Source organism: Mus caroli, chromosome 7 (assembly GCF_900094665.2).
Source record: "Mus caroli chromosome 7, CAROLI_EIJ_v1.1, whole genome shotgun sequence".
Taxonomy (NCBI): Eukaryota; Metazoa; Chordata; class Mammalia; order Rodentia; family Muridae; genus Mus; species Mus caroli.
The window spans coordinates 107,565,064-107,578,692 of record NC_034576.1 but is presented as its reverse complement, the minus strand read 5'-3'; the positions used below and the strand labels follow the sequence as shown (position 1 = coordinate 107,578,692).

At 38.1% G+C, this 13,629-nt stretch overlaps 2 protein-coding genes across 2 annotated transcripts; one reads left to right on the top strand and one right to left on the bottom strand.

Annotated features, from left to right (window-relative positions):
- Positions 1–3,138: 3,138 nt before the first annotated feature.
- Positions 3,139–5,199, top strand: LOC110298024 (olfactory receptor 56A4-like). Its single transcript, XM_021167070.1, has 2 exons — positions 3,139–3,384; positions 4,510–5,199. The coding sequence occupies exons 1-2, from the start codon at positions 3,139–3,141 to the stop codon at positions 5,197–5,199; spliced, it is 936 nt and encodes a 311-aa protein (XP_021022729.1).
- Positions 5,200–9,123: 3,924 nt separating this feature from the next.
- LOC110299082 (olfactory receptor 56A3) lies at positions 9,124–10,071 on the bottom strand. Its single transcript, XM_021168685.1, has one exon. The coding sequence runs from the start codon at positions 10,069–10,071 to the stop codon at positions 9,124–9,126; it is 948 nt and encodes a 315-aa protein (XP_021024344.1).
- Between the last annotated feature and the right edge of the window lie 3,558 nt (positions 10,072–13,629).

Here is a 13,629-nt window from a genome sequence, read left to right as displayed (position 1 = left end):
TGAGGCCTGTGGCCCTACTCAGGCCAGTTTCTGCTTCCCTAAGTAATGCAGTCTCAGGTCCCGCGCAATTGGATTGGAGCAGAAGCTGTGCTCCACTCACCAGAAATCTTAAGATCCTGTGTCCATTTACATTTCAAATGTGATCCCAAAAGTCCCCTATACCCTCCCCCGACCCTGCTCCCCAACCCACCCACTCCTGCTTCCTGGCCCTGGCATTCCCCTGTACTGGGGTATATAATCTTCGTAAGACCTAGGGCCTTTTCTCCCAATGATGGCCTACGAGGCCATCTTCTGCTACATATGCAGGTGGAGTCATGAGCTTTGGGGGTACTGGATAGTTCATATTGTTGTTCCTCCTATAGGGTTGCAGACCCCTTTAGCTCCTTGGGTACTTTCTCTAGCTCCTCCATCGGGGGCCTTGTGAGCATCCACTTTTGTATTTGCTAGGCACTGGCATAGCCTCACAAGAGACAGCTATATCATGATCCTTTCAGCAAAATCTTGCTGGCATATGCAATAATGTCTGGGTTTTGTGGCTGTTTATGGGATGGATCCCCAGGTGGGGCAGAGAACTCACATGATATGCATTCACTGATAAGTGGATATTAGCCCAGAAACTTAGAATACCCAAGATACAATTTGCAAAACAAATGAAATTCAAGAAGAAGGAAGACCAAAGTGTGGATACTTTGTTCCTCCTTAGAATGGGGAACAAAATACCCATGGAGGGAGTTACAGAGACAAAGTTTGGAGCTGAGATGGAAGGGAGGACCATCCAGAAATCTATAATTCTGAAAAGGCTGGAGGGAGGGAAAGAGGAGGAGGAGGAAAAAAAGGAGGAGGAAAAAGAGGAGGAGGAGAGATCGAGAGACAGAGACAGAGAGAGACAGAGAGAGATACACACAGAGAGAAACAGAGACAGAAAGAAAGAGAGAGATTATATTGGAAGGCTAGAGATCAGTCAGAATTGTGCATATATAACTTAGAATAGCTGGTAATATATCTGAAACTGATCAGAAAACCTCTATAGGAAGTCTGTTGTATGTATTCAAGATAAAAAAGGAACATCTCTAATGTTTGACTGGGAATATGTTTGCATCCTGTATGATAGACACCCCTAAGAGCATTCCTCAAATCCAGATATAAGAGGTGTGTTTGCCCTTCCAGAGGAGAGCATGGCCTAACAACTTCACCTCTTATGAAAATAAAGTGAGATTATTATCTCATATTATAAGGTAAAGACAATGAGATTCCTTTAGTTATTTCTTACATTTGGGGTCTTATATCCTATCTATTGTCTGATATTTTCACAGAAAATGAAGAGATTACTTTTGGTCCTTACCAAATACACAAAAGTGTTGGTGCTCCTGTGTTTTTTTTTAATGTATTTATTTTCTCTCTTCAATCATTTTATGCTTTTTTCTTACTACTAATTATTATTATTTTTATTAAGGTAGTTCTTTGACATTTTGCCATTACTCTTTCCATCCTCTTTTATCTACGTTTCCACAGAGCAAGTCCCTTCCCTCCCTACTTGTACATTTCCCAGATTTATGATTTTTGGTTTTGTTGTGTGATATATTTAATTAGGCCCATCTGTGTGACTGCTGAGCTGGGGCTGTCCTTTGGAACCTAGCACAGCCATCAGCAGGCACAAAGCCGAAGGCAATAGTCCCCTAGGTATCTCCTCTATCTATGCCTTGTTGTCGATGGGTCCCTTCTTATCTAGATCTAGTGTGCTGTCTGTAGTTGTTAAGAGTTGTGTTTGCACTGGCTCTGTGTTGGCCAGAGGGTATCCTTTATCATCCCTTCTCTCTCTATTCTGGCTCATACATGTACTTTTCTGTACCTTCTTCTACAATGCTCCCTGACTTTGATGATATCAAAGTCTTGTTTAGGGCTGAGTATTAGCTATCTGTCATTTATTCCGTGGACCATATGCAGCTTCAAGTCTCTTTTTCCATCACAGTTCATTAGAAAGAAGGGCTTCTTTGATTAAACGTAATAGTTGTAACTGTCTATGGGTGTAAGCATGTATTTTAGAAGGTAATTCAGTGCTACATCAGTTCATTAAAACAACAGAATTAAGTTCCCATCTCATCCTATGGCCTCCCTGTCATGGGTTTTCCAGTGAGGTTAATGCCATGTATGGATTATCTACTGTGGAGTGGACCACAAATGCTGAGAATGGTGAGTTACCTCTATAACAGTAATGATACTATTGTACAGGTGGTCAAATCCTGTTTGTCAGGTTGGTATCACAGTTTGTAGAATTCAAATTGACTTCCCACCCTAGCAGCCTACACAGCATATTCTGACACTATGAAAGGTATCAGGTAAGGAGGAGGCTTCTATTTTATTTCCATCATGTCTTTGTATCATGGTGCTGAGTATGTTTCATCACTAAATGGTGTTTCATACTCTCTGCCTCATTCACATTTTTCTTGAGTGTTAAGTAGCAGTTATAGTAACCTTTTGTATGAAAAAATGTGGAGATAATTAAGAATATAGTATATTTGTCAAATTTATGGTACTCTCAATGGTCAGTCAGGTCTCTATATCTGCAATGGGGTTATTGAATACCTATCTTCAACCAGTTGGCTAGTATGTTTCTTTATGATATAATAAAAAGATGATATTCTGCTATTAACATCTTATAAAACAAATGTAAGTGTGGATATCAAAGTTTGATTAATATATTATAGCAACATATCTGACCATTTTAAGACCACAAGAGATAAAAGAAAAGAGAGAGGTTTAAAGTGATAAGCAAGAAATCACTTTTCCAAGAAGTGAAGATAGGGCAGATAGGAATTAATTTGGGGGGACAAAAGTACTCATTATAAGGGAAAGGAATGCTACATGTGAATCTCAGAGTGATTTACACAAAGCAAAACATACCCTCTAAGTGTGGTTGCATTTGAGTGTAAGCAATGAGATTTATCTGGGCTGAGAACTTATATGGAGGAATTATTATTTTCACATAAAATTATGAGTGCTAATGGAAATTATGTCATCAGGAATATGTGGGGTCCAAGTATAATGGAAATGGACTTACATTTATTTTGTTGATGAAACAGTGGAATATTTGAATTCTTGCCTGTTTCTTTTCAGCTATTTTCAGCTCTACCTGCTATCATGGTATCTCCCAACAACACAGGGGTTCAGGTGACAGAGTTTCTGATGATCTGCTTTCCAGGAATGCAAGACACACAGCACTGGTTATCCATCATCTTGGCTCCCCTCTTGGTTTTGGCTCTTGCAGCCAACTTTGTGCTGTTATTCACCATCCATCAGGAGGCATCTCTGCATGAGCCCATGTACTATCTGCTTGCCATCCTCTCTGTGCTTGATGTCATCCTCTGCCTCACAGTCATCCCCAAGGTCAGACCCTCCCAGGACACTCACTTTTCACCTTCAGCTAGATAGTTCGTTCTTTAGATAGTTCTTTGTTCTTTGTGTGAATCCTCTCATTTCTGAAGAAAAAAATGCTCAATGTGTTACTCAACCATTACACCAGATCCTTCTCTCAGCACCAAGCTGTGTCCCCTTCTATTCTTTCTCCATTTATTTATTTATTTATTTATTTATTTATTTATTTATTTATTTATTTATTTATTTTACAACCCAATATTAGCCCTCTCTCTCAGTCCCCCCACAGCTCTTTCCCCCATTACATATGCAAAGTGATCTTCATTCATGTCCCTTTTATTCTTAATGCCTACATTTCGAAGCTTTAGTGACCTCCTAACTGATAACTCTCCCTATTGTCTGTTAGTGATATTTTAAAATCCAAATTTCTCCTCAGTTCAAGAGATACTCTTCTTGACTGAAATTTCCTATTCCTATGTCCAAAAGATCTAGAATTTAGTCACTGAAGTTTAATTGGCTTTGTATGTCATATACATAGGAAACATCTTGGGGAAGATTTCTCAAAGTATGAAGGGACTAGAGATGTCTTTAATACTCCTGTGACACATGAATCTCTAGATGGCAGATGAATCCACTGAAATTTGTTAAGAACCAGGGAACTCAACTGAAGATAAGATATGAATAAATGCTTTCACAATAAAGCTTGGTCTCTAGACTTAAAGAAAAGGTATAAATTAGAGATGGTGGATCAGTGGTTCTCAACCAGTGGGTTGCAATCTCTTTAGTGGGTTGAATGACCCTATCACGAGGGTTGCATATCAGATATCCTGCATATTAGATATTTATATTACAACTCATAACAGTAGAAAATTACAGTTATGAAGTAGTATGAAAATAGTTTTATGATTGATGGTTACCACAGCATGATGGACTGTATTAAAGGGTCACAGAATTAGGAAGGTTGAGAACCACTGCTATAGATTAACATGGGCATAGAAAGTACTTAAAATTAGGATGCAATCCCAGTGGATTCAGGATTTGGATGGTTTTAATCATATACATTATGAATTTTCTAAGGTTAGATATTTTGGGATGATAATGAATGCACAGAGTTTTTGAGAATTATAATTCTGGCAGGTCCTGCTTATCTTCTGGTTCAACATGAAACCCATCAGCTTTGTGGGCTGCTTCCTGCAGATGTTCGTCATGAATACCTTCCTTCCTATGGAATCCTCTACCTTTCTGGTCATGGCCTATGATCGCTATGTGGCTATCTGCCATCCTCTGCGCTACCCATCCATCATCACAGAACAGTTCGTCATTAATGCAGCCATTTTTATTGTTGCCCGCAATCTTCTAGCTACACTACCCACTCCAGTTCTGGCTGCTAGACTCAACTACTGTGCCAGCAATGTGGTGGAGAACTGCATATGTGCCAATATTTCTGTAGCAAAGCTTTCCTGTGGGGACATTCGACTAAATAAGCTCTATCAATTTGTGAGCGTTTGGTGCCTACTAGGTTCTGATCTGGTCCTCATTTTGCTCTCTTACTGCTTCATCTTGAGGGTTGTGATGTGTCAGCAGTCTGGAGGCACAGTCACCAAGGCCTTGAGCACTTGTGGTTCACATCTCATCCTTATACTCTTCTTCTATACTCTGTTGCTAGTCTTTATCTTCACAAACAAGGCAGGAAAGAAGATACCATCAGAGGTACCAATTCTTCTCAATGTGCTGCATCATCTCATCCCACCTGCCCTCAATCCCATTGTGTATGGAGTACGAACCCAGGAAATCAAGCAGGGAATTATTAAGCTATTCAAACACTAGTTCTGAGATACATGAGCCAAAGAAGGACTTTGTAGAGGGGATTGTGAAAATATGGCCATATTTTATTGTTGGTTTGATGTGAATAATACAACAGACAAAATATGTGCATGTCGCTACATTCATCTTGAATTTACAACTTCAGAATTACTGTTACAAGTTTACTCCCACTTTCCTCTATGATATATGCTAAATCAACCTTTAGGGATATATTGTATTCTTCATTCTGACTGTCTTTGATCATGATGTGTCAATAATGCAGCCATTAAATGTGAATTTATCACCTTCTGTGTGTTTTTCAATCTTTATATTCTAATTAGGCATCATAACTTATAGGACAGTAATGAAGGGACACTTTGAAAATGACATGGGGCATATGAATAGGATTGGTGAAACCAGGAAGATTTCTTTCAATACTCTAGGTTAAAAAATGATTGCTAAACAATCTGGACCAAGGCAGTGAATGAAAATTGAAGTTATGAGTCACAAGATCTGTAGAGAATCAATGAAGTGAGTAGACATTTCCTCCTGAGTCTAATGAGATAGTCCCCAGTAGATAAGTACTTATCTCAGAAATGCTGAAGACTCAGTCTGTGTTTAGATAATTATTTCACTAGATCATTGATGGGAATAATGTCAATTACATTCAAGGAGAATTCCATCTTAAACCCCTGCTTTCCACCTCCTCCTAATGAAAATGCATGTAAGCCTACAATTAGAAAAATTGACCAAGTCTGGGTCACTTTTCCAGATATGAAAAGTATTTGTTTGCTTCCTATATGGTAACAAAACAGATATATATTGAACTTTCTCCTGTGATCTTTAGGATCACACTAGACTCACTAACTTGTGACTAGAGCAGTAATGAAAATGAATGATTGTATATGTAGTAATGTAGTAGGTTATTGGTTTTTTGGGTATAGCTGTATATGGTAGTTCTATTTCTAGTTTTTTTGGGTGGAATATGCAGATTGATTTCCAAAGTATCTGCACTAGTTTACTCTTTCACCAACAATGTGTGAGGCTTCCCTTTCACCAGATCCAAGCCAGCATTTGTTACCAATGTGCTTTTTATGATGTATGATTCCCTAAATCAGGGTCACTTCTGATATGAAGTATCTCATTAATTGGTTGTCTGTATAAGGTACAGCCATATGTGTTTGATCAATTTTGTTGACATCCTGTATAATACCAAATCAAATCAATATTAAACTGTTTTGTGATCTTCAGGATCACTGGGGTAATACAGTTAGCACTGCTTGGAAATTTATGTCTCTTTAAGTTATAATTGATCCTAGAATTGGGTTAAAATCATGTTCACATACACTTTATTATCACATAGCTCAGAAAAATATCACTCTTACAAATATGAATGTTAGAATGTCTTAATTGAACATATAACTCAACACCAATGAAAATTCTCAAAATAAAATTAACATCATCTCACCTTAAGGCAGTACTAGATTTTTTCAGATTACTTCTCACTCTAGTCAAAACAGCCATCATAAAAAGGACACCACCAAAGGTTTTAGCAAACAAAAACTGAAATAATTCACTAATATCTATTCAATTTTTCCATCAAACACAAGCATGCAGTCATTGTAAGTAGTTGAATGCAAGTGGGTCAATAAATGATGTTTGTAGAGGAGTTTTAATCCAGCAACATGACTGCTCAGGCAAGGGATCATATCCAAAATCGTTGTAGGACTATGTGATCTGGCTGGAATGCAGACACACTCTGGATTACAGTATGATTTGGCAGAAATACAGACATGCCATTAATACACATCTTTAATCCCTAACAATGAAGGTATGGCTAGTTTGTAGAAGAAAACAGCCATGTTTAAAAGTAACATCAGGTTAATGAACAAAGTGATAAATCAGAGAAAGATTTGACAGAATGAGTTAGAGATAAGATACATCCAACTCATATGAGAATAGCACAGGAAAAAGAGGCTACTTAAGAGGAGAGAGAGAGAGAGAGAGAGAGAGAGAGAGAGAGAGAGAGAGAGAGAGAGAGAGAGAGAGAGATTGCAGTTTTACTGGAACAGTTTTACAGAGGCAGGTTGCAGAGAGAACAAGCTAGACAAAGGTGAAAACAGAATGAGCCAGAGACTGAGAAGGAGCCAGAAGATTAGTATGAGGTCAAGCAGAACAATTCAGGCAGAGAAGCTGGATTAAATCAGTCAGCTTAGAAGAGACTAGAAGATTCCAGGTCTAGGCCTAGGTATAGTTAGAACAGAGAAAGAAATGTTCTGGGCTCAGGCCAAACCAGGTATTCCTTCATCTAAGGAAATAAAAGCAACATTTACAGATGTAGATACACAAACACTCTTTAGGCTCACTTGAATGTTGATCTGTGAATATTTGGAAATTCTTTCATTTCCTATTTCAACTGTCACTGAGGAAACAACATGGGAGGANTCTATGCTTATGGTAAATGAGAAATATAGAGGAGGCTCTTCAGTGTGAATGAAGCCTGTTTCAGGAGGGCCAGTCATTTTGTAGACTTTCAGGACTCTACATGCATTCTGAAACAACTGATTTACTGACTCATGCATCAGATAAGATCCTGAAACTGAATGACACTCCTTATTTGTTCTAAGCTGGACATATTCTTTGTAGTTGTGCAAAGACTAGAACAGAGAGCTTGGAGCTCAAACAACTTAGGTTTTTAATTGTTTTCTCTCTTTTCAACTTATTGCTTGGATGTACAAGTACTTTTTTGTTGTTGTTATTTCTAGAAGGAAAGAAAACCAACCTCTCAAAATTCCTTGGATCCAGATTAACAATCTTTCAGTATTCCTGAGAACTGGATTTGTTTATATTTTGCCTAAATATCATCCAACTTCCTCAATAATTGCAAATTTCCANACATCTTTGTATTTCTAATCTCTAATATGACTTCTGAATCAAAAACAGCTGATTGAAAAAGTTTTGCCCAACTAGTAATGGACTGTAATGTATTTATGTTGTATTATGGGGTGTCTTCTGATACATCAATACACATAAGCAGAACACTATAGACAGGTCACAGGGTATTTGTGGATTCAAGAAAGGAAGTTCCAAGTGCAGTAGTAATGTGAAGTCATGAAGGAAGCAGCTTGAAGTGATGGCTCCTTCACCTAAACCCAATAAAATGTACCATGCTACAAGTCAGTTCTTCAAAGAGCTCTGGCTTGAGAGCTTTGGCTAATGACAAAGAAGCTTCGCTTGAAAACACGAGGAAGATGGCAGAAAGATGTTGACCTGAGTGGACATCAATAAAGCAGACTTGCTTCTGGCTCTAGCCCCTTTCCATCATTCAGAGCTGACCATGAAAATGCTCTGCTTCATTGCATAAATGTTCACCTCATTGCATAATTAGATTAATTTTATTGATGAAAATGATCTTCAGTTGAGGCCACTAATGTCTACAGTCACAATAAAAATAAATGTGCAGAGATTATCAATGTAGGAGCAGCTGGGGGTTGTTTTTCTAGTATAGTGTTTACTCTCTTTGAATTCTCCTACTTCAGAAAAAATTGAATATTTATTACTGGAAAAATTTAAAAGTCACAGAAATATGGGATTTTTTTTTGTTTGACTTTTTGTTTTTATTTTCAAGATAGGGTTTCACTCTGTAGCTCTGGCTGTCCTGGAAATCACTTTGTAGACCAGGTCTACTTTGAACTCAGAGATCCACCTTTCTGTGCCTCCTAAATGCTGGGGTTAAAAACTTGTGTAACTGCACACATAGGAGATTTGTATGTGTGTTTGTTGGGGGGTATTGAGTATTTTAGAGGAAGATGAAGCCAGGAATATTTTTTTTAGAGTTAGTACTTACTTTCCTCATTAGAGTGTTCTAAGTTAGTGTTTCAGCAATTTTCTATCAATATCATAACTAAATCACTGTACACTAGGAATGTAGAGCTGCAGTGGGTCTGTTTACCACCCCTTCTTCAATAATTTCTTGATTCCTTGCTTGATCTCTTGAGTTCTTACCCCATAAACAATGGGATTAAGGGCAGCAGGGATGACATGGTGGAGGATATTGAGCAAGATTGGCACATCAGAAGAGACCTTCCTCTTAGCTACGTGTGTGAGGATAAAAACCAAAAGGATGGTGCTAAAAAACAGAATAAGGATGAAGTGAGAGCCACATGTGCTCAGAGCTTTGGCTACAGCACCCTCTGCCTTGAGTCTCAGCACAGCTCTTAGTATAAGGGTATAAGAGAGGAAGATGAGGANTAGGTCTGATCCCAGCAANGTCCAGCCTNNAGCAAACTGATAAAGACGGTTGACAGTGACATCATTACAAGAGAGTCTAGAGACAGACATGTTGGCACAGATGCAGTTCTCAATAACATTTCTCCCACAGTAATGGAGNCGNGNTGAGAGAATGGGGATGGGCAANGNAATAAGGANATTCCTGACCAGAATGAATGTGGCCGCCTTGACTACAAATTGGTCAGTGATGATGGATGGATATCTCAGTGGGTGACAGATGGCTATATAGCGATCAAAGGCCATGATCATAAATGTGCAAGATTCCATAGCAAGAAAGCTGTTCATGATATACATTTGGAGGAAACAGGCAGAAAAGNCAATGGCCCTGAGATCAAACCAGAAGATGGCTAGTACCTTGGGGATGACAGTGAGGCAGAGTATGATGTCCAGCATGGAGAGGAGGCTGAGCAGGTAGTACATGGGTTCATGCAGAGAGGCCTCCATCCGGATGGTGATCAGAAGAATAGCATTAGCCCCCATGGCTAGGAGGAAGAGAAGGCTGAGTGGCAGGGAGAGCCAGAGCTGCCAGCTGGGAGACCTGACAAAACAATTTAGGAGGAAGTCTGAAACTCCAGTAGAGATGGTGTCGTTCTTGTGTGCTGTCATATTTTGTCATATAGTCCTACAACTTTCTTTTAGCAAGCTGTAAAATTAGGATTTAGATAATTAGGTTCTGACTCTGAATATATGAGGGTAGAGCAAGTGGCTTTAGTTATATACAACTGTAACAAGTTATCCAAGTCAACTGAACGTATCTGTTTATGTCTGGTGCCTTGTTTCTGGGGTGCTACTACAACTTTACTAGTGTAGAGCAAGCAAGTCCTGAAGTAGCAGGATTTATCTGTACATTTGATTTCATCTTTGAAAGAGTTAGCATTATCTTTACAGACACTAAAATTGAGAAAAGCCCTTAGGAAATTATTTTCATGTACAGGTAAAAATGTACATTTTTTCATATATTTTCAACCTATTTTCCTTGAAATATTCACACAAACTATAATTCAACTTAATTACTATAGCATAGCAGAACAATGTGCAGAGATTGGTACAAAAAGGACTCAGATAAGTGTCTCTAGTTCCCATAGTATTCTAGCCTTTTGAATATATTTACTTTGCTTTAAATATATATTTTTATCTACTCTACAATGAAAAGAGTGATTCCCTTTGTTTCAAAAATTCTTTTTTATTTAGTAAGGATGTACCTTAGAGCATAGTTGGTTTCTGCTCTATTTCTTAACTCACCAAGCTTTTAGAAGTCCTAACTTCTGGACCAAAGGAGAGTAAACAACTGCAATGCCAGGAGAGCAGTGGGTGTCAGTAAACAGGATGAAGGATCACCTGTTCTGACTGTTGTGGTGTGGGGATGATGAAGTTCCCTTGTTAAAGCCTTCCGTCCCTGTCCATGTTCATTTCTGCCTTGAATGATCCTGGTACATATTTCCACCCTCCATATTGCTGTAAATCTCCTAAATCTTCTCCTTTAGTATTTGCCGGTAGAATTATTTTAGCCTCTAAAGTCACAAAATTGTAAATGAAAGTATCTACACTTGTGTTTGCTCAGTGGGATTTTGGTGCTAACAAATGAATAGGCCAGTATAAAAATTGGCACAAGGTGTGAGATGGTGGCACAGGGGTGAATATAGCTGCTTTCCAAAAAGAGCACAGATTACTTGGAGAGGGCTAAATCTGAAACTGGGGAGAAGTGGGAGAAAAATTGTAAATAATAAGAAACAGTGCCCTCACAGACATCAAATATTTCAATATGCATCCCCTGCCCCTGGACCATGAGCAAGCTCACAGAGCATTGTAGCTTAGCAAGGTGTGGTATTTTAGGATCTCTCAGGTCATCTCATTGTACAAGTCTGTTTAGGATGTAGCAGTGTCTGAAAAAGTGTAAGTGATTCAATGATAATAGAAATTTAATACAGGGCTATGTGCAGTGGCACACATCTGTAGCTCTAACACTTGGGAGGTTGAGGGAGAAAGGGTATCCCAGTTCAAGGTAAGCCTGGGCAGATAGACACCCTTATAAACAAGAAGGCTTAAATTATTATGAGAATGCTAGGGTAGGGGTGTGGGGGAGCAGCCTCATAAAAGCAGGGGGAGGGATTAGGAGTGTTGTGGAGGGAAAACTGGGAAGGGGGATACATTTAAAATGTAAATACATAAGATATCCAATAAAAATTAAATTGAATGTGTTAGGGAAAAATAGGTCAGAGGTTTGGGGTACAGTACAATCAAAGTTGTAGTGAATCTGGAGAGCTCTATGATATTTTCACACTCATCAAAACATTTTTTCAAGAGGTTAATAGAATATCTTTATGTCTAGTGATGCCTCTTCTACTCCCCAAATGCAATTCTAGTACTTGGCTACCACCCAGACTATCCCTATAGTAATGATAGCAGCTCAGTGGAGGGAGGATGGACCTCCCTTCACTGGGCTCCTCTGCTCACTCCTCCTGACCATCCTTTTTCAGTCAAGACTGCCAAAAAAGAATTCACTAACAAAGTATATAGGTGGATGAAGAAAAACATTAAATCTCCCATTTTTAAAACCTTGCTAGTAAAATTTAGTGTATTAGTAATAAGTATATCACTAACAAAATTAATGTAATAGTTTCACTCCTGTGTCACAATATTCTGGGTGAATGTTAGGTAAGTTGACCACTTTAATATTTTATTTTTAACCTGGACAAGAGTCAGTATCTTTCCTATATTTCATTTTATTTTATTTATTTTTTTATTTTTTGAGACAGGGTTTCTCTGTGTAGCCCTGGCTCTCCTGAAACTCACTCTGTAGACCAAGCTGGCCTTGAACTCAGAAATTCGCCTGCCTCTGCATCCCAAGTGCTGGGATTAAAGGTGTGCGCCACCATACCCATCCTTTCCTATATTTTAAAAAGTAGGCATAAAAATGTGGAAGAAACAAAAGTCTAAATTTCTTTAGATTTAATGGCACTGGAATTATAAAGACACCTATTTCCTATGGTATCAAGGTAACAAATATATACACATGCATACATACATGTATATAAATATATAAATACATCTATCTATATCTATCTATCTATCTATCTATCTATAATCTGCCTCTATTATTTATCATGTCTGTATATTAATGTTTCTGTCCTCCATTTTCTATGTATTCATATATCTAGATATGTATGTATATATGTATGTATGTATCTATCTATCTATCATCTATTAGTCTATTTCATCTATCTATCAACTTACCATTCTACTTATCTATCTGGGTTTTTCTATGATGTCCTGCCCCAATCTTAAGAATAGTTTACTAGTATTTGGATTCCTCCTGTCCTTTTTGTTGTTCATACGGCTTAATTTCATCCCTCATCCACATTTGTATTGGTTTTAATTGTTTTTCCTTGGTTTTATGGGCTAAACCTAAAAGTTTGATTAAAAGTTGCAAAAGTATTTTCACAGCTGTAATCCCATGACTTCACATTTTATAACTCCATACCTGCAACCTCAGTCTCGTCTCAGCTTCTCTTTTTCATTAGTTCTGAACTGTGCTTGATGTGCTTAAATAACCTATAGAAGGTACCTTGTAGTCTTAGTTTGTAGCTAAGGAGCTTTCCCTGTGACATGGGCATTATAAAGGCCACCTGTTAATTTTCTATTTCAGTACATCTATTTGTGAATTTTATGTATAAATCAAATTCCTGCTATGTCCATAATTTGTGACAATTGACCTATCCCCATTAGCTTTTCTTTTACCCACAACACATACAACTTCAATCTAATGAAAAATATTCTTATTATCACTATATTCATCTTTAAGATTTTGCACTTACTGATTCCCCATTTTCTGATTAATTTCTTGGAAATTTTCACATTTATTCCTTATGAAGTGTAGTTCCGGATCTCACTGTGAGGTACTTACCCCTCCACTTCATGGAGTCATGAAGTATTCCTGAAAAGAATGGAGGGATTTCATATTGAAGACAGGAAGAATTTAATTTGGAGTTTTTATCTGGAGGCTCCCGTCAAATAGAAGGTCTTGTAACTGGAGCATTGGGGCTGATCAAAGACCCTAGAGGGAGACGTATGCTTTATGCCTCAAAGAGCTTAAATGTGACTATTTTCTCTTTTTATTTTTTCCACTGGAAAGAGAGGCCCATTGGACACACAAACTTTATATGC